Genomic DNA, 21,120 nt, shown 5'->3' on the forward strand with positions numbered 1-21,120 from the left:
TTTTATTCTTTTTACATGTTGATTTACAGCATTAAATGTTGAAATGTATATTGTAATAGGCTGTATATTAACTTATTGGGAGAAAACTGGTAGTTCTATGTAAAATCAGACGTTGAGCGCCCCCGTATCGCCAAAATGGCGTGATCCTTGTTTCACTGCGAAGCTTCGAATGTGAGATTGACAGTCGAACAAGGATCCTATTCTGAGTCAGCCCTAGTATAAAACCTTTCCCCCATTCCTTAAAGTAAACCAGGCTCAAAGAAGGATAGACCTGCAGTTTTCCCTCCTTCTAAGTCAAATGATCATTAAATGAAAAGCTCTGACTATGAGTGCTTTGACTAATATAACAACTGTGTCAACAGTATGTAACTTTATAACTTCCTTGAAACCGTAAAACCCAAATTCTCTCCTCACCTTACTTCCCTCTGTTTCTTTCTATACCTCCCCCTCCCCCTCCCTCTTCACTTCTTCCTCCTCCCTAATTAGGCAGTCCCCCCCCCCCCTTTCTATCTCTTCCATCTCCAAGTTTGCCTCCAAGGCATCAGCAGGCAAACCAATGGCAGAAAAGAGGATGTGGCATTTACCCCCCCATGGCCACTCACACTCTCTAACCAATGAGCTCAGAGATAGTGGGCAGGGCCCGTTCTGTCCCTCCCTGTTTCTCTCTTTCTCTGCCTCCTGCAGCTAAACTTGCTGCCTCACTCATGCTTCCTGGCTTCTCTCACATGCTCAGAGAGAGAGAAAGAAGAGCTCTAGAGCCTTAGCCGCACATGAAGCAGCTCTATCTATTTTAAACCACACCAGATTGGACTCAAGATATTTTTACATCCCTTGTGGCGCGCGATAGACTGCATATAAGAAGTAGAGCCAGAGCAGAGTCTGAGTTCTTCTTTTTTATTTAGAATTTTTCTCCATCTGACTGTAGGTGAACGTGTGTGAGAGAAAGAGAGAGAGTGTGAGTCTGCATGTGTGTGTGAGAGAGAAAGGAGACCAGGATGATTGCGGCCCAGCTACTAGCCTATTACTTCACTGAACTCAAGGATGACCAGGTTAAAAAGGTGAGTTATTTCTTTCTTCTGCCTCAGTCTTTGACATTCTGTTTTATATGATCAAGAGAGACCAGTATGAAGAAAAAGCAGAGTTTGAGAAGACAGGATGGTGGTCAGGGAGGATAGGATAGGAGAGCGTGTGTTTGTAGAGGTCATTGAGTTTACTCCCACTGCCATCATCATAACTTTGCTGTGAAACTGGTGTTTTCCAGTACAGCACATGTCAGGAAGTCTTTCTTATGTCATACATCTCTTTAAGGAAGTGAATAAAACATAGAGCATGTTGGAAAAGAAGGGTAAGACAGACTGTTGTAGCCATTTCGCAATCACTGTGATTAGTTTTTATAGTAAGATTTAAATCAACCTGGCTCAGTGAGACGTGACAAACACCACAGGGGTGTGTTTGTGCAGTAAGATGTGTAAAATGACACGACACACGGGTGTGTGATTGGTGCCATGATGTAAGTTTAGAGAGGTGTGGCTAAGAGGAAGAGACAGGAAGTAAGAAGCGATGATGAAAGGGTAGACGAGCAGAGATGAGATGGTAGAACTTGACAAGAAAGAGCAGATGTGATTGTTTTACGTTCTTGTTGTAAAATGATACCTACGCTTTCACTTCTCAGAAAGCGCTTGTTCTCCAATAAAGAGAAATACCAACTTAAAAGCGGAAAGTAGCAGCAATGCAAACCCAACTGTGCATCTTAGGTTATAAAACTGCCGGACCAGTTTTATCGCCCTTAGAGAAGGAACTGAGCTTTCCCATAGAACTCATACTCAACACTTTCCAGTACTTCTTGGATGTGCCATAAAATAATGTTGCCAAGCTCCATCCAACTGAGTAAAAAGAAGTTAAAATACTCTCAGATCCATTTGTCATGTCTCAACTTGTTTTCATATGGTGCAGAGTCCCTTTCAAGGTCACCCCCTGATGATGTCACACATCATCGCCAACCGCAGATTCTGCCTCAAATACTCCTCATTTTCCTGTTTAAATAGAAAATGTTGCAGCTATCACTCTTTCTTCCTACATTTTCCTCTTTGTCTCTATCCGTTGTTTCACTTCAGTTAAATGGAGTCATCTTTATTTGCACAAGGCAATACACAAAGCTCAGATTCTCAATTGTGCCACAGTAAAATCAGCCTCTGTAAAGGTAAAAGACATTTGTCAGCAGCAAGGAAATGACAACACGTTCCTCTTTCCCCTCCCTCTTTACTCCTGCTCTCTTCCTCTCCCGGCCTCCCTAAAATAGGCCAGCTTTGAACCATGTGACCACAGGTGACAGGAGAAGAAGGCTTACACACAAATACGCCCACACACTGTGACAGGTGTGTAATTACTGCATAGCTTTTCAAAGAGCAGGGTTTGTCTGGTCCTGAACAACTTCTCTAGCTGTGCAGTTATGAAACATACAGCCCAGGATTTAAGCTACTGTAAGGGACAATAAAGTATACAAATAATCTCATCACTGATGTGTTTTTCAAACTGTGTCTCTGCAAAGAGCCTCAGTCAGCTGAGTGCGTCTCTACTTCACTGAATCCACTGCAGTGTCCTTGACTGTACTCCTGTGGGCTGTTAACGGCATCTACAGCAGTGTTTCAGTGTGTGTGTGTTTGGGAGATGGGAAGGTGCAGGAGACGGCAGTGTAGGGGACAGTATTTTTCCACATGGTTGAGGCTGTGTGCGCACAATCACGCACACGTACATACACTATGGAGTCCGGTTTCAGTGCTTCCTCGAATCACCTCGCGGTGACGAGGGGAACAGGGCATTGTTGAGAGGAGGAATGCAAACAGAAAGGGGAGGTAGAAGGAGAAAGGGGGGAATAAAACGGGGAGAGAAGGAGAGGCAGAGAGAGAGAGCATGTGACCTCTTCCTGTAACTTGAACCAAGCTCCAGGCGGTGTCAGAGAAAGTTATGTGTCAGAGGTGTGTTATGGGGAAAACATGGCTTTTATAGACTCACATAACACTGAGGCCAAGTCACATCACCAGGGAATGTCACTTTGCGTAACATTTGTGGAAAAACTGGAAACTCCTATTTTGGTCAAAACATTGAATTTTTAAACTGAGAAAATGAAGTTTCGTATGAAAGATGATGATGAATCAAAGTCATTGCATGCGGTATTTTCCCTCCAAAGCCCACAGCAAATATTTATATGAGCGATGTATCAGCTGATCCCCCGCCATAGTAAAGTGCTTAGGCATGGTTTCTAGCTGCAGAGTGCTGAGTCATAGATGTTAATATCTTTCCTGCAGCAGAAACTGAATTTTGTCTGGGTTTAGTGGATTGGTCTTAGTTTGATGTGGAGAAATGTGGACAATACCTGCCTACTCTAATCCTCCCCTTTGTAACACCAGGACCAGTTGGTAAGCCTGGAACACATTGTTATTTAAATAACCTAGCTAAGAATGCATTCTCATTCAATTAGCTGATTAGGAACACATTCTTATGTCAACCAGGCCATTTGAATAAGACTCTAAGTTACTTTGCAGAATGCACATATACCCCTCTGTACATTAACTAGTGAGTTCACAGAGAACACAGTCAAGAACGCTCATGCCATAACTGAAAACATCATGTACGAGTGGTTATACAATTGTATTTTTTTTGGCCATAGAGTTTCCATCATCAGTATTGATTACTTACAAACAAGAACAAGAAGTGGCAAGGTGTTGATGGGAGGAATGCAACCACTAAGAGCAATGTGTAGCAGTTGGCATGAGCCTAACGTGAATTTAATGGGTTTGCAGCTTAAATAGATCAGCGTGTTGATGCATCAAACCTGAAGGGATCTGACAGCTAGAGTCATGTCACTAAAACTGCATGTTACTAATGCATTCTTAATTTCTTAAGTCACTGAGATTTAAAAAAAGATAAAATCTGTTTAAAGGAGGTTAAACAGATTTCTGTACTTTGTGGCCTCTGTTTAGTACAAAGACTCTAAATGATTAAGTCTTTATATGGTATATCAACTATAAATTTTATGGTTAAAATGTTTGCCAAAAGAGTTCTCCAATGATTTAGCTTTGCACTTCTTTAACATTGTCTGACTCATGAGGGCAGTTTTAAAAAAGTATCAAATTTGATGCTGCACAACCAGAGATATTGCCTCTTTGTATTCGTCTTTCTTGTGAAAATCCGCCACCTACATTACCCAAATATGCAGCTTTGCCACCAACAGATCAGTCAACAGATCAGTCAGAGATTCGGTTTTGTTATGCTAATAGCAGCTACTGTGGCCGCTAGTCTCAAGCAGAAATGGTCTGGTAAACTCACTTCTTTCTTTTTGATGTGTAACATCAGTGGAGTTCCCCTTTCGGCCTCGTTGACATCATGTGGGATGAAAGGTAATGATGGGAAAGATTTCCAAGGTTCAGACTCGCGAGCATCCCTGCCGTTGGACAACTTGGCAAGTTTTATTAAAAGCGGGCAATTTACTCTTTCAGTTATCTTTCATAAAATGTTGAGATATACAGTGAGGAAAATAAGTATTTGAACACCCTGCTATTTTGCAAGTTCTCCCACTTAGAAATCATGGAGGGGTCTGAAATTGTCATCGTAGGTGCATGTCCACTGTGAGAGACATAATCTAAAAAAATAAATCCAGAAATCACAATGTATGATTTTTTAACTATTTATTTGTATGATACAGCTGCAAATAAGTATTTGAACACCGCCTATCAGCTAGAATTCTGACTCTCAAAGACCTGTTAGTCTGCCTTCAAAATGTCCACCTTCACTCCATTTATTATCCTAAATTAGATGCACCTGTTTGAGGTTGTTAGCTGCATAAAGACACCTGTCCACCCCATACAATCATTAAGAATCCAACTACTAACATGGCCAAGACCAAAGAGCTGTCCAAAGACACTAGAGACAAAATTGTACACCTCCACAAGGCTGGAAAGGGCTACGGGGAAATTGCCAAGCAGCTTGGTGAAAAAAGGTCCACTGTTGGAGCAATCATTAGAAAATGGAAGAAACTAAACATGACTGTCAATCTCCCTCAGACTGGGGCTCCATGCAAGATCTCACCTCGTGGGGTCTCAATGATCCTAAGAAAAGTGAGAAATCAGCCCAGAACTACACGGGAGGAGCTGGTCAATGACCTGAAAAGAGCTGGGACCACCGTTTCCAAGGTTACTGTTGGTAATACACTAAGACGTCATGGCATCGCCGACGTCTGCCAGATATCTAGCATGGCAAATATCTGTCAGAGTCGGCTGACTCGACATCCACATCCAGCCAATGGCAGAGCTAGGCCTACTTTTTCATGCAAAACACTTTTTACTCCTTCCAGCTTTCTCTGTAGCTCAGACAACCCCTGCTACCTGAGTGTGCTAATCCATTCTTTCACACAGATTTGTCTTTATAATAACATACAACAGCTGTTTGTGTGTAGGTTCGAGTCATTTCACATTTCACGTGTGTTTTCTTGACAAAACGTGGTTTGGAGATCGGGTGACACAGCCTGGACGGAGATCGTATTCGTTTTAATTCTCCGTTTGTAAACTAAAACGGAACGGGGTTAACACTGAGAATGTATTTTACTGAGCTTGTGAAGGTGAGGGGTTACATTTACTCAGCTGTGGGCTCCTGTGTTACAAGCGCACATGCTAATGAGCTTTCATCCCAGACTCCACATTTAGACAGAATATAAAGAATGTAGCACCTACAGAGTAGTTACCAGTTGGAAAGTGCTGTTCTCATGTATGTGACGCTTCATCCATGTTGACTTACAACTTGTTTATACTATTCGACATGGTTAAACAGCAGGTCATTAATGTACTTTTCAGTGCCCATTTAATATATGATGAAAGCCAAATTAACCATTACAGTGTCTCATCCTACTCAGTTGCTCTAGCACACGGTTGTCACATCAAAATCTGTGTATATTTTTTCTACAAAAAATCCATTTCTGTGTCTATCAGATCTAAGTTCCTTCCTGGAAGTACACTCACACCCAAACTGGCATTGTCCTGAACCACCAGAGCTGTATAGGAAATACTGTTAATGTGTGACTCCTTAAAAAGGAAGTTACGACATTCCTATCTGATGCCTGTTATAATGAGTAATAATAGTAAATACAGTAAACACAAGCATTGTTTGTGCGTGAATATTGAATCATGTGAAGTGGGCTGACCCTGTGAGTATTTTATACGTATCACACATATTCTGGGAGTCACTGGTATGAAGCTGACTGTTGGTAATCTAGTTATGGGTCGTAAATCATACTGAACATGGCATTTAACCAGAGTTATGTGTCTGTAATATTTTCACACTCTTTGCTTCATAATAGTGTGTGGTGCAACAACGGATTTCATCCGGACTGTTTAACATCCTCTTCCTGAAAGTCCAGACAGCTCAGGCTGTTGTGTGCTGTATCTTGTAGCAGTTTACACAGTGGGCAGTTTCAACAGGCAAGATATACAGTATGTCCAGACGTGCTGATAAATGCTTAAAAGCACACCTAGCTGTGCTTTATCTGTGAATTTGGTACAACTGTTACTCTTAAAGTGACGAGACAGTCACTTTCTGACGTTTCCCCATGTTATTTATTTGTCAGAGACTCTCCAACTTACTATCATGTCATACCCACAATAAAGTCACAAGGAACACCCTTGTGTGCAATACTGCTCTGATAACAGCGCTGAGTGAGTATCCTGTACTTCTTGGTCTCGCTGTGTGTCACACTTGTGATGCTGTTCATTAGAAATTGACTGTACAATATGACCACAGTATGATAGGGGTAATCAAAGAACTGGCCAGATATTTTGCAATGAAGCAACATAAAAAAATATTTTATGATTCATTTTTGCGTTAAGCAAGGCTGGGATGTATTTAGTTTTATTTCATTCATTAAAGGGAGTGGATTATCTCCATGGATGATAAGAACTTTATAGGATGGGTAGTCATATTCAGTGCATCATCATGACAGAAAATAAAGGCTATGTCATTAGCAAATCCAGTAAATCTCAGTTACTTCCATAATCTGAAGTAGCCACTTGATGATGTTATGACCTGGCTCAGAAGGCCACAACACAAAGGAGACACACCATGGTAAACGTTTAACAAAATATATTTATTTAACTCAAAATAAGCCATATTAAGACTTGTGCCAAAGTAAAGGTGATAAAGTATGGGGTATGAACATTGGTTTCAGCCATGTCAGGGCAGGTTGATGGAAGCATGGAAAATGTGGGTATGGGGGTTGTAATGTACAAGAAACACTAACTACTACTGAAACAGCATGTCCAGAAACCAAGGCAAAGGTGAAACCTGTGGAGGGTAGTAAGTTAGCAGAGAGGTCTGTCACCTCAGCCCAGCAGCATCAACTCTAAAAATTAGAATAAGTTGTTACAAATACTCTACAGGGCAATTAGCCCAGGTGCCCAGAGTTACTACAATCAGTCTCCGCTCTTCACCTGCAAGGGATAGAGTATGGCCACGCCCACACATGACCCCACAGGGTGTCACAATGATTAATGGTTGAGATTAAGAAGATGTATGCTTATTCTGATCTTTTGTCCAATGTTTAATTTCAGATTGATAAGTACTTGTACTCCATGCGTTTCTCTGATGAGACATTACGGGACATTATGCAGCGGTTTCGGAGAGAGCTGGTCCAAGGACTGGGACGGGACACAAACCCCACAGCTACACTGAAGATGCTGCCAACATTTGTGCAATCAATCCCTGATGGTTCAGGTTAGTACCTCTGAACCTTATTGTGACCATTGTTGGATTAATTGGATCTAATCTGAAATCAGTATCAAAACCATCTTATCACTGTGTGAATGAACAAACAAGGGTCAGGCAGTGTTCAACATGGAGCACTTGACCAAAATTTGGAGAAATGATTTACGAAAAGGATTTAGGAAAATGACTTGTAATTTAGGACAAATTCATTATTTCTTCACCTCTTTCTTGGCCTTTCACTGCATGTGGTCTGCTTCTGCTTCATCAACAATGATAAAGGTATTGACACAACAGAGACAGGAAGAACTATATTTTATTTTTAATAAAATGCGTTTTGACAAATACAACTCGGGTCTGAGTAGGGTTACATTCAAAATATTTTACTATACACGATATTAGACTGAGTCGTGTAGTCAGTTTGTGTTTTTAATAGATGCTTGGCTCAGTCCCAGAGAAACACCGGAGCAGGAAGTCACTCACATCTCTCCAGTTGACCTGATTGGCATGTCTTTGGCATGTAGGACAAAACAAGATGTGATCCCAGTTCCAGAGTAAACATGCAAGGCGCTGGTAATGTGATTTAAACCAAGGGTATTTTAGCTGTGAGCCAACAGTACTAACCACTACAGCGTGCGTAGTTAGATTAGATTTAGAACCACTTGAGTCAGTTGTTGATGATAACATTTTAATTAGTTTTTCTGGTTTGAGAACACAATACCATGCTGAAAGACAAAATCTTGCTAATGGATAATTGTGTTATGCAGATGAAATGCTAATCTTGTCGAAAATGGGTGACCATTAGGGGTGGGAATCACCAGAGGCCCCACGATACAATATTATCACGATATTTATGTTGCGATTTGATTTTATTGCGATTATAAATATATTGAGATATATTGCAATTTATTACCTTTTCCAACTTCCAATTAGGTCCCTAAAGTCAAACTTTGTCAACATCTGTTTATCTAAAAAGTTACATTTCTCTTGTTTGTTCATATCACTTTTTCAGTCCTCTATATGGTCCTGTTAAGTTTTCTAGTGGACTAAAAAGCAATAGATTTTATTATTCTAGTACCAAAAAGTTAAAACTCCCATCTGCAATTTATATAATAAATTATCGATACTTGGCGTCCGTGTATCGATATAGTATTGCCATGGCAAATATCACGATACTATGTTGTATCGATTTATTTTTTTTTCCCCACCCCTAGTGACCATACTGAACATACCTTTCACTTCAGACCTCTCGCTTGCATTAATCTAACCTGAACTCAAAAGGCAGAACTACTGTTTGTTTAGTGACACATTAGCACTTAAAATTGTCATCCCCTCTCTCGCCCTGTCATTATGTCATTGTCTGACCCATGCTGACTAATCCTAATTCACTGCAGTTGTTCTGCCCTTGCAATTCACATGAATTTGGTACGCGCTGTACTTTGGGGGGCAGTGTCTGTCCATTTTAACTGAGATAGTTTTTACGACCTTTAGTGAGCTGAATGTAAATGGAGGCAAAACTCTCTCTTTCTCTCTGCCTGTCTGTCTCTCTCTCTCTAGCATTGTTAGAGAAGACTGACAAATAAAAGACAGAGTCCTAAAGTTATAAATGACTGAACACACTATATTTAGTCTGAATTATGGGATTATTATTCTGTCTGGTTAGAGAGCAGGAACCGTGTACTGTGTTGAACACAGACTGTTTCATTACTTACTATATTGTCAAATCTGTGCAGATGGAAAATAACAATTAGTGTTATTCCATGGCTCGCTTCTCTGTGTTCCTACTGACCAACAGTGAATTTAAAATAATGGAAATCTAAAGAAATGTTTTGTTTTCTCATTATTTTAAAAACATGATTGCAAACCACCCTGTTGTTCACAGAAACACTGCCACTATCAAAGAATTGTTTTACTCATCTTTGCTACATTTACATTCCTTTCAGATAGATTAGTTTGCACCCCTGACCTGACCTTTCGCATTCTGATCTGCACAAAATGTTGCAGTCCAAGATCATAATAATGTGAAATTATGTTGCTTGGTAAAGGTAAAAATGTTTCTATTATTATTATAACCTTTACTCAGAAACAAGATAATGTGGCTTTTCATGACATTTCATAACTAGTTTTGGGAACAAAGATGACTCGAACACACAAAAGTATCACCTGCTCCTTCTGTACACCAGACCAACTAGTCCTCATAATTCATTTAAGCGCAGCTTGTGTTGGCAGGTTAAGTCAGATTCCTCCTACATAGCCCGACTCAGTCACTAAACCCCTTGATCAGTCAGTTAAAGAAGCATTCATGATTGGCCCATTTTTCAGCCCACCTTTCCCTACATTTATAATCAATTTGCGTAGCTACTAGCAAATATTCAGGTAAAAAGAGATTCATCATAGACCTCTCATCCCTCCCCCACGGCTCCACTGGCACAAGCATCAATAGCCTAGCTCAGACTTCTCCATGCAGTATACATCACCAATGCCTTCAAAGTCCTTTCCATCCACCCTGATTACTGGCAGTCCCACACTCTGTCAGGACCCTTAATCCATCCCTTCTACTTCATTTCAGCTCTCCTCCAACACTAATACATAAAAAAATTATTTCAAATCCATACCTATTGGCATGGTCTTTATTAGTAAATACATGTTAAATCAATCAATAATACCTAGCTGCTAATTGATATTTCTCCCTCTCTCTCTTTCCTCTTCCTGTCTGTCCCCACCCTCTCTGTCTCAACAGAAAAGGGAGACTTCATCGCGTTGGATTTGGGAGGCAGTAACTTCAGAATCCTCCGTGTCAAAGTCAGCCATGAGAAGAAACAGACCGTTCAGATGGAGAGTGAAATCTATGACACACCAGAGGACATCATTCACGGCAGCGGAACAAGAGTAGGATAATACACACACGCACACGCACTCTCTTCAGCTCAACCTGAGCCAACCTCTCCCTCTTTCCACCTCTGTTCCAGCTGTTTGACCATGTAGCAGAGTGTCTCGGTGACTTCATGGAAAAGCACAACATCAAAGACAAGAAACTTCCAGTTGGATTTACCTTCTCCTTCCCCTGCCAGCAGACCAAACTAGATGAGGTAAGACAAAATATAAAATATTGACTATTTGATCAACTGATAAAGGCTCTCAAGCAGTACAGTTTGCCTTTGCGACACAAAACAATGTCCATTTATTAGCTTTCACTCAAATATCTGAGGATTATCATGCAATCAATTTACATTATGAGATATGATCCACAATAATGTGGCAGGCTCTGCCAAAGTCTCCATTAAGCATCCAATCCGTCTCCTTCCTTTCCTCACTTCCCTCTCTGTTGGTCTCCAGGGCGTTCTGCTAACATGGACAAAGCGTTTCAAGGCTAGTGGAGTGGAGGGAATGGACGTTGTTCAGCTGCTCAACAAAGCCATTAAGAAACGTGGAGTGAGTCTTATCTTTTGTCTTATTTGCATTTATTTGCTGCCACACTTGAATTCAAACAGGGATGCAGAATTGCACAGATGACAGTAAACATACGAACGTGTGTGTCCTTTCATTTGTTTCAGGACTATGAGGCTGACATCATGGCAGTAGTGAATGATACTGTGGGAACGATGATGACCTGTGGTTTCGATGACCAGCGCTGTGAAGTCGGCATTATTATCGGTACTACAACAATGTCTATCTGAATAGTTTGGGTACCAATCAATTACAGTGTATTTGACAAGTAAAATGGAATTCTATACCCTCCGAACCAATCAAAGAGGCAGAATAGAAATACAGGTAGAGGTACAATAATATAAAATAAACTGTGCACACATTATTTCCTTGCACTTGATAGTCAGTTTAAGTAGAATAGAAATTAGATTAAACTGTAAGGAAATGTATTTTTCTGTGTTTAGGAACAGGCACCAATGCGTGCTACATGGAGGAGCTGCGTCACATTGACCTGGTGGAGGGAGACGAGGGCAGGATGTGTGTGAACACTGAGTGGGGAGCCTTCGGAGACGACGGCAGGCTCGAAGACATCAGGACAGAGTTTGACAGGGAGATTGACCGAGGCTCTCTCAACCCCGGCAAACAGCTGTATGTCAACCTGAAACTATTACAGCCTCATTCATCCTTTGTAAGCTGTGAGGAAGCAGCAGAATTAGCAGATGATTAGCTGTCTGTTACTCCACTGAGCTGTCTATTGTTCTAAGTAGAGGGAAAGATTAACATGATTTGGCGATGTTTATTCATGTCATCGGCACATTAAATGCTTCTTTCGAATTAGAAAAGTCATTCATAAAAGTAGAAAAGACTAAACACTCAATTAGTGTCCTCTTAAACTATTAGGGAACAGTTATCTGTTGGAGAATATTTGGTCCAGTGATATTTATCCAAAGCTCAGAATATTTAACCAGATGTTTCCGAGCGTTTGTTTTAACCACCTCTCATTTCTCTGTGTTGTAGATTTGAGAAGATGGTCAGTGGTATGTACATGGGGGAGCTGGTCCGTCTCATCCTGGTGAAGATGGCCAGAGAGGGCCAGCTGTTTGAGGGAAGGATCACCCCTGAGCTGCTCACTAAGGGCAAGATTGAGACCAAACACATCTCCGCCATAGAGAAGTAAGTCCTACTAAATTTAAATACAATGCATTGTTTTAATTAAGGAGTTACATGAAACTAAATCCTAATACTTTAAATTGTATATATTTCAAGCCAATCAGCTTCTGTCTTTCCTGTTTAGGAGTAAGGAGGGGTTGTCCAGGGCCAGAGAAGTTTTAACCAGACTTGGTGTGGAGCCCTCAGCTGACGACTGTATCGCTGTGCAGCATGTATGTATTGTTGCTGAAATAGCACTTGAATCTTGTGAATTCCTCTTTACAAAGATGCCACTTAAATTAAGGAAATAATGTATGTTCAAAGTCTATTCAAGTATTTGAAGTAGTGCTTTCAAACAAACCGCACGTCTCTTTCAGCATATCTGAGATCTGAGGTTCTTTAGCCAAAAGGTGCTTCTGGATGTGCTGCTTGAACTTCCCCCCTCCCCTCCTTCTTTAGGTTTGTGCCATTGTGTCTTTCCGCTCTGCCAACCTGATAGCTGCCACGCTGGCAGGCATCCTAATGAGGCTAAAAGAGAACAAAGGCGTGGCACGACTCCGAACCACTGTAGGCATCGATGGGTCTCTATACAAGATGCACCCACAGTGAGTGACTTTAAGATTAAAGATGGTGACTTACTGTATATTGTACAATATTTTGTGAATTTTAACCCTTCTTTATCACTATGTTGTGTGCCCAAAGGAGACCACTTTTCTTATTAAAACTCTCATATGTGTATTTCAGATATGCCCGCCGTCTTCATAAGACAGTCCGTCGTTTGGTCCCAGACTCTGATGTTCGATTCCTCTTATCAGAGAGCGGCAGTGGAAAAGGAGCAGCAATGGTGACCGCTGTGGCCTACCGACTCGCCGAACATTCACGAGAAATTGCCCAAACACTGTCCGAGTTCCGCCTGACGACAGAACAGCTGCTGGAGGTGAAGACAGAGAAAGCTAGATACTGTAGAGTGTGTGTGTGTGTATGTGTGTGCGTGCGCGCATATTTAACTTTGTGTTACTTCACTATTTAAGATATCCTTAATTTCTCCAGGTAAAGAAGCGAATGAGGACAGAGATCCAAAATGGCCTTTCAAAGAGTACTCAGGACTCTGCTACTGTCAAAATGCTGCCAACCTTTGTACAAAGCACTCCTGATGGCTCAGGTATTATGCGCGCACACACACATACATGCATGCACATAAATATTCAAGCATGCAACTTGTGACTTTAGGTGTGTTTTGAAGAGATACTAGTTGATAGTTCATTACTCAGCAGCCTGGCAGTTCATTACAGCTGGTTCACACCATGTGACATCTCATCCAGTCTATTATTGCTCATACCCAAAATGCTGTTGTCGCTTTTGGTCCTATTTAAAACATGTGCTTACTTTATTTTAAAGTTTTCATAATTCAACACACATATTGTTTTTAGTAAAAAACAAACGTGGTTAATGACGACAACAGTAACATTTTAGAGGGAGCGAACACTCGTAAACTAAGCAAAGAAACAATGGTTTAACAAAGGTTACTAAAATACAATTGCAGATTTAGCATATGAATGATATGGAAAATGTTTTTCAAATGCAGACATGTATTTGGATTTTCACATTGACGTCCACAGCTATTCTTTTGGAGCACTGTACAAGGCATATTTCTGAAATGTTCCTGTGTTTGACATGCTTAGACCAGCTGTTTTATTTATTATTTATCTGTCTCTCTGTCTGTTTGCCCATCTTGCCACTCAGAGCATGGTGATTTCCTGGCTTTGGATTTAGGAGGAACCAACTTCAGAGTTTTGTTGGTCAAGATTCGCTCTGGCAAGAGGAGATCAGTGGAGATGCACAACAAGATCTACGCTATTCCTCTAGAAGTGATGCAGGGCACAGGAGAGGAGGTGAGATCCGTCAGTCTTTTCAGCCGTTAATCTGTGTTACGCTGACTGAAGTAATGCAGGCGGTGCATTTGAGAGAGTCAGAAGGATGGGTGAGAAACTTTGAACTTAACTTCCTGTTACCTTGGTGGTAAAGATTAGGGTAGTTAGGAAGAGGTTGGGGGTTAACGTAATAGGATAGAATCAGGTTGATAGGTTAGAGATAGACTGGGAGTTGAGTTGACAGTCTTTAAATGTAGCTTATCTCTTGTGCACTGGCTGAGGCTAATCCAGTCTGTCAGCTTTGGCCTTTTCATTCTCACTTTCTCAAATGGTTCTAATTTTATTGTGATTCCACAGGTGTTGAACTTATTTTTGGCTAATTAAACCTCTTTTCAAGACACCCTCTCTCCTGTGAAACAACATGAATGTTTTATCATTTTTGTTAGTATGTAAAGTTTAGTGATATCACACAACTTGAATGATATAAGTCTAATAGGCCAAAGTAAGTCAGAAAACCTGGGGGGTGTCCAGGACCTTTTTTAAATGAGCGGTTTAAATCCTGACATTAGCCAGAAAAGTCTAGGCAGCAGAAGTAACGAGATATGGTCTGGGTCCATGGTCTGTGTGTGGTGTTTACTGTACATTCCAGTATACTGTGTGCCCTCGAAATGGTAGTGTTGTCAGCCAAGGTCCACTATACCCTATGTAGTGGGCGTTAATAATTTCACAGTGCATCAGTAAAAAGTAATTTACAATTAGTAAAGTGTTTAGTGAAGGAGAGCATGATTTTGGACACCATAGCCATAGTCTCTCTGACCTCAGTAACTTCTACTGAAGTGGCATTTAGCCCAACCCTGTATTAATCCTGTATTAAATATGGAATAAAAATTGCACTCATGGCTCTATATCAAGTCAAGTATGTTGCTCTTCTGGCCACACCTCATAACATGTTCAAAATATGTCCTGTGACAAGTGACCGGGGCTGTGATCAGAAGTTGTTAGGCTTAAAAGGCTTAATCCATAATGCTGCAGTGCTGATTTACTGTCTTAGAACAACTGCCCCTTCAGCCCATTAGGGGAAATATGAAGTCCCTTGCCTGGTTAAGTAAGGGACACACATGAACAACATTTTTAACAGGTGTCCACCAAATTCCGCCTTTCTATGTCACAGGTCTGTACTGCATGCAGACCAGTCAAATTATATAACAGTTCTCTATAATCAAACCTCTAAAATATGTAAATTACAGCACTGCAGTTTCATATATTGTCTTATCTTTCTTCCAGTTGTTTGATCACATTGTGCAGTGTATCAGTGACTTCCTGGACTACATGGGAATGAAGAACACTCGTCTTCCTCTGGGCTTCACCTTCTCATTTCCCTGCAAACAGACCAGCCTGGATGCTGTGAGTGCACAAATCTTCCTTCCTTTCTGATATACTTTTGTCCTTTACTCTTCCCCCAGTCTTAAATCAGCTGCGTCTCAAAACTGAACCTGCTGATTTTGCAAAATGGGCACACTGATAAGCACACATATTACCAGCATGAAGAGAGAACCCACAATGATTCCAAAATGTCAACTTTTCAAGGGGCTTTGTTGTAAGCTTGACAACACTGCGTTTCATTAACCCAAGAACAGAAGTGTGACCATCGAATTCTCACATTCCTATGCAAGATATGACCATTTACGTGTGTGTGTGTGTAGGGCATCCTGGTGACATGGACCAAGGGCTTCAAGGCAACAGACTGTGAAGGAGAAGATGTGGTGGGACTGTTGAGGGAGGCCATTAAGAGGAGAGAGGTAGGATATGAGGAGCAGCATCATTCAGTTAAACATGGCACAAAGAAGACATACTCAGTGTTTTCACTCTGTTGTTAATGTTAGTATTTTACATCAGAAATACACACATGCACAAACAGGACCTATAGCAACAACACATGGAGAGGTGTCAAAGCAAGGTGGCTGCCACTTGGTACGGTGCACCGAGCGACTGGGGGTTCAGGGGCCACCTTCAGCAGTGCCAGGAGGTGAACTACAGTTATGTTTCTCCTCCTAGGAATTTGACCTGGATGTTGTGGCCATAGTGAATGATACCGTGGGAACCATGATGACCTGTGCCTATGAAGAGCCCACCTGTGAGATCGGACTGATTGCTGGTTAGTTTACCTTATACTGACTCTCTTTGATATGTTTTCGGTGCTCTATCCATCTAAAGTGTCTGTCTGATTATAGGCACTGGCAGCAATGCATGTTATATGGAGGAGATGAGGAACGTTGAGATGATAGAGGGGGATGAGGGCCAGATGTGTGTCAACATGGAGTGGGGGGCTTTCGGAGACAACGGATGCCTTGACGACATCAGAACGGAGTACGACCGTATTGTGGATGACTTCTCCCTCAATCCAGGCAAACAAAGGTTAATATCCCCCACCCCCACACACGCACACACACTCATATTACGTCCACGTTCTGTTAGCATATTAACCCTTTATATTCTGGACTGATATCCTTTATAGACATCCAATAAGTGTTGATGCACATCAACTATTTATGTGTATGCTTTGTTCTTGCATTTATTTTTTCAGATATGAGAAAATGTGCAGCGGCATGTATCTTGGCGAAATTGTACGGAACATCCTGATAGATATGACCAAGAGAGGATTCCTGTTCAGAGGACAGATTTCAGAAACACTGAAGACCAGAGGCATCTTCGAAACAAAGTTCCTCTCACAGATAGAGAGGTAAACTCTCTTGTCTCTACTCTTGCCAAGCTGTCAAAGTGACAACATCAGTGACTTTTGATTGCACTTTATTAGCTTCCCTTGTAGACCAGCATCTGCAAAATAAATTGCTTGTTTCACTGTTAGGCTACTGATGTTCTTATCTTTCTGTACTTGAATTTCTGGTTCAATGGCTCAGTCTTTATACCTTTTGTATTTCTCCAGTGACAGACTGGCTTTGCTGCAGGTGAGATCCATCCTGCAGCACTTGGGGCTGGACAGCACCTGTGATGACAGTATCATAGTCAAACAGGTAATGGGAAAAGTGAGATACATATGTGTATAACAAAGTATTATATTAAAGAAAACAGTAGCGCACAAGTATGTTTAGTAGCCAATCCAGTCTCCCGCTCAATCCTTTATAATACATCAAGGGCAGTTGTTAACACAAACTTTTGACCATTTTTGAACCTCAGATGGTGTTTGGAGAAAATATACACTCACAGTGGTCAGTTTATTAGGTACACCTAGCTAAAACAAATGCAGTCTAATACAACAGTCCTATAATAAATCTTACCTTCATGAAGTTTGTTTTACAGATGTTGATCTAATTTTATGATCATTTTGGAGGATTTAGTTTGTGCTGCTGTTGGATTGTATTGTTATTCAGAGAGGTGTTTCTGTGTTTTAGCCTGTACTCTATTGATATAAATGAATTGGACTAAATAACAGACACCTGTCAGTAACTCCAAAATGAAAACACAGTAAAACTAGCACGTCTGTAAAACAACTGCAACAAAAACTTGACATTAAAATCTTCATCACGGTAGGATTTATTGCAGGACTGCTATATTGCATTAGTTTTAGCTACAGTAGGGGAACCCATTAAAGGTGCAACTCGCTGTATATAGTGGGTGGTGGACACTATGAAAGAGTCTGAGACCCACAATACATTGCTATCATGCTTGTCTTGTGAAAGGGGTAGACATATGGACTATTAAAAAAAAAAAAACAGACATGTTAAGTTATTTATCTTCAACTTTTGTGGAGTGATATATTTTCTTGCTTATCAAACTTTTACAGGTACAGTCTGATAAATGTTGCAATAATGATAATGGTTTTGATTGTCACACAGGTATGTGGAGCAGTGTCACATCGTGCAGCTCAGCTGTGTGGGGCAGGAATGGCGGCTGTGGTCGATAAGATCAGAGAGAACAGAGGACTGGACCATCTGAACATCACTGTAGGGGTGGACGGGACACTCTACAAACTACATCCACAGTGAGTTCAGTTCATCAGGATGACCAGTCTAAATTACTTGTTTTATATTGTAGTACAGCAAAGAACACATTGACAGTTTAATTCACAACTGTATTTCAGTAATGGAAATTACTAGGCTGAAGGCAAGCAAACACAAACAAAGCTCCACCAGTTGTGGACAACAATCATGAGCAGAGCAGCAGGCCATTATAGCTCAACAGACAAGTGACCTTATTTTCTACTTTTTAAACTGTTGTAGTTGAACCTCCCAAAGCATTCGGCAGAAAATTACTACAGATGATCACAGTGGTCATGTCAATAAACGTAACCCTGAGTAAATGTCCATAAACGAATGATCCATTAAGTGTTAAAAAATCATCTAAACAAACAGTGGTGTGATTTATTCATTTAGATTTTGCCAGACAGGTTCATGGCATGTACAGTATGTCATGCATTATCACATGCAGATCATGTTTTAGTTATTGACACACTAAACTACAGAATGTGTTGACAGCTACACAACACAAGATCGACACCTGTGGTTAAATAAACTCTCTCACTCCATCTCCTTTCTTTTATGCCAGTGTCACCTCAAACATCAATAATTTAGAGTGTTATTAAATTGGGTCATGTTAGTTTTAGCACACGCCATAGACAAAGTTCCTAACATAACCTAAGCTAGCATAAGCAGAAACCTGAAACCAGATCCCTTGCTCAGACTGTTGTTTAACTGGTTAACTGTTGATCTCGCTCACTGTAGTTTTCAAGCCAAATCCCCCCCTCCTCTCAAAGTTATGTTTTAAACTGTCTCTTTTTTCTAGTTGGTACAATGTCCATCACTCCACTGTTTAACATTATGTGAAATATTTTGTCTCTTTCTAGTTTCTCTGGTATCATGCACCAGACAGTAAATGAACTGGCCCCTAAGTGTAACGTCAACTTCCTGCTGTCAGAGGACGGCAGTGGGAAAGGAGCTGCACTCATCACAGCTGTGGGCTGCCGGCTGAGACAGAAGCTGAACAATAAATAGAAAATATCTCTGCAGTCTCACTGTTATCTTCCAACTTTCCCGCTCTCTCAATTTGTTATCTCCAGCCCTCTGTTCTTTCCCTTTTGTTTCTTGAATCAATCCAGTCCAGTCGACGTATCACGGTCCAGTAGCTGCTATAGCCCATGTTCATGACAAAGAGAGGAGATCGCTTTCTTTGCTGTGTTAAGTAACAGAGAGTCTATCAGCTGCCTAGAGAACTATGTTGGAGTTAGATTGTGTTTGATTAACCATTTAACAACACCCATGTTGTTAAAGGTTTTGTCTGAGGTTAAACATATGATAAAGTGAAAACAGCATTCAGCTCCTGTAAAAATGTGCAGGGCAGGAAAAAAAGTCCACATGCTCCTGTAAGGCTCTCATGAGCTCTTAATCGTCACCATCTAGAGGATTCCTTTGATATTGCAGTCTGTTGCAATACACCAAGTACAACAGGTGCAGGCAATTTCCAAAAGCACTGCAGAAAAACATTTATCCTTGCAACATGTTCATTAGATGCTACTCACTGGGATATGAGGTTATTATATAAATGTATAATGTGATCAAAGGGAATATTTTTGCTTCAACGTTTTTAATATCTTACCCAGATAGAATACAATCTTATACATACATTGTTGCTATTTATTTTATTTTTATATTGGGGAGATGTTAAAAAACAATTCTGTTGCAATAACGAGGCACACAAAGGAAACCATCGTCAAAGTCCCCTCAGCTGGTACTTGTCCTGTAGTGGAGGATTTAATAAACGACACGAGGGCAGAGGCATCACAAAAGAGGGACTTCTACCATGCTTGATCTGCAGGGAATGTCATCCTGCATGCTTATTGAATGTGCAGATTTGGTCTAATTTATGACGGCAATCATATTCTACTCTATTGTACTCTACTGTAAAATATGAGAGAGGACCTGTATTTTACTATGTAGAAATCCTGTTGTTGGTACTAATCACAGCTGTTAAGTTTTTGTTGTCTTCAGAGGTGCTGGCTACCCTCATCATCACAATGACACAAATATCAATTACTTTGCAACAGCCATGAAACAGGAATCTGGTGCTATCATGGATGCCAGTGGAACAACAATGGCCAACATTTTAGAAATAAAGCTTCCCAATACTCACTGTACTCCATGAGCTCTTAAAGGCTCAGGAGTGTGTTTCAGTGAACTACTGTATGGCTCATTCAAGTAACACAGTTCATGCAGTCAAACTATCACATTATTATTAAGGACCCTCATTGAAAGGCTGATGGATTTTAATCACTGGCATTCTTCTGAGACATTTTCTTTTTTGGAAGTAAAAATGCTTTTAAAATCAGGGTCAGAACAGGGTACTGTGTCTGGTCATTGGCAATTGTGATACAGGGATGGATCTTTGAGATGCTACAATATATTTTACTGCCAACTTTCCTAACCCCAGTTACAATTCTGTGGGGTCAGATTAGCACAAATCTAATCACATTCTAGCAATGACATTGCAAGCAAGTTGAATTTCCATTCCTATGTACTACACAAACTGCCAGGATAAAGAGGCCAGCCCTTCCGGCAGGTCTAGCTACCCTACCTTTAGATTTTCCCCAAAGTAGTCAGTCTGAAAGCCAGCCCTACATTACGTAGACACTTCAGTCTCTTTGCTTCTGTCCACCAAACCCAGACTGTATCTGTCCAACACTGTCAATCAGTCACTAAATAAAGACAAACCTGCGTCAATCTGAGGTTGTAGTTTTTTTGCGCCACACATTTTGCATTCATGTACATTACATATAACTTCTGTTTAGTGTTTAATGTTTAGAGGCCACTCCTCAAAAGGAACGTAACCTCAAGCCCACATGTCTGACAGCCTCAGGCCTTCTGAAGTGTCCTTTAACAAGACACTAAATCTGCACCAGCTCCAAGACTGCATACTG

The 21,120-nt window shown here is 40.8% G+C and overlaps 1 protein-coding gene across 1 annotated transcript; it reads left to right on the forward strand.

Annotated features, from left to right (window-relative positions):
- The first annotated feature begins 732 nt into the window (after window positions 1-732).
- LOC123958764 (hexokinase-1) lies at window positions 733-20,923 on the forward strand. Its single transcript, XM_046032358.1, has 21 exons — window positions 733-1,058; window positions 7,596-7,758; window positions 10,487-10,635; window positions 10,716-10,835; window positions 11,083-11,178; window positions 11,301-11,400; window positions 11,637-11,820; window positions 12,190-12,345; window positions 12,467-12,554; window positions 12,781-12,926; window positions 13,066-13,258; window positions 13,372-13,483; window positions 14,065-14,213; window positions 15,477-15,596; window positions 15,896-15,991; window positions 16,248-16,347; window positions 16,424-16,607; window positions 16,777-16,932; window positions 17,137-17,224; window positions 18,047-18,192; window positions 19,054-20,923. Exons 1-21 carry the CDS (start codon window positions 996-998, stop codon window positions 19,199-19,201), a joined length of 2,757 nt encoding a protein of 918 aa, XP_045888314.1. The 5' UTR covers window positions 733-995; the 3' UTR covers window positions 19,202-20,923.
- Window positions 20,924-21,120: the final 197 nt, after the last annotated feature.

This window comes from Micropterus dolomieu, linkage group LG20 (assembly GCF_021292245.1).
Source record: "Micropterus dolomieu isolate WLL.071019.BEF.003 ecotype Adirondacks linkage group LG20, ASM2129224v1, whole genome shotgun sequence".
NCBI classification, from domain to species: domain Eukaryota; kingdom Metazoa; phylum Chordata; class Actinopteri; order Centrarchiformes; family Centrarchidae; genus Micropterus; species Micropterus dolomieu.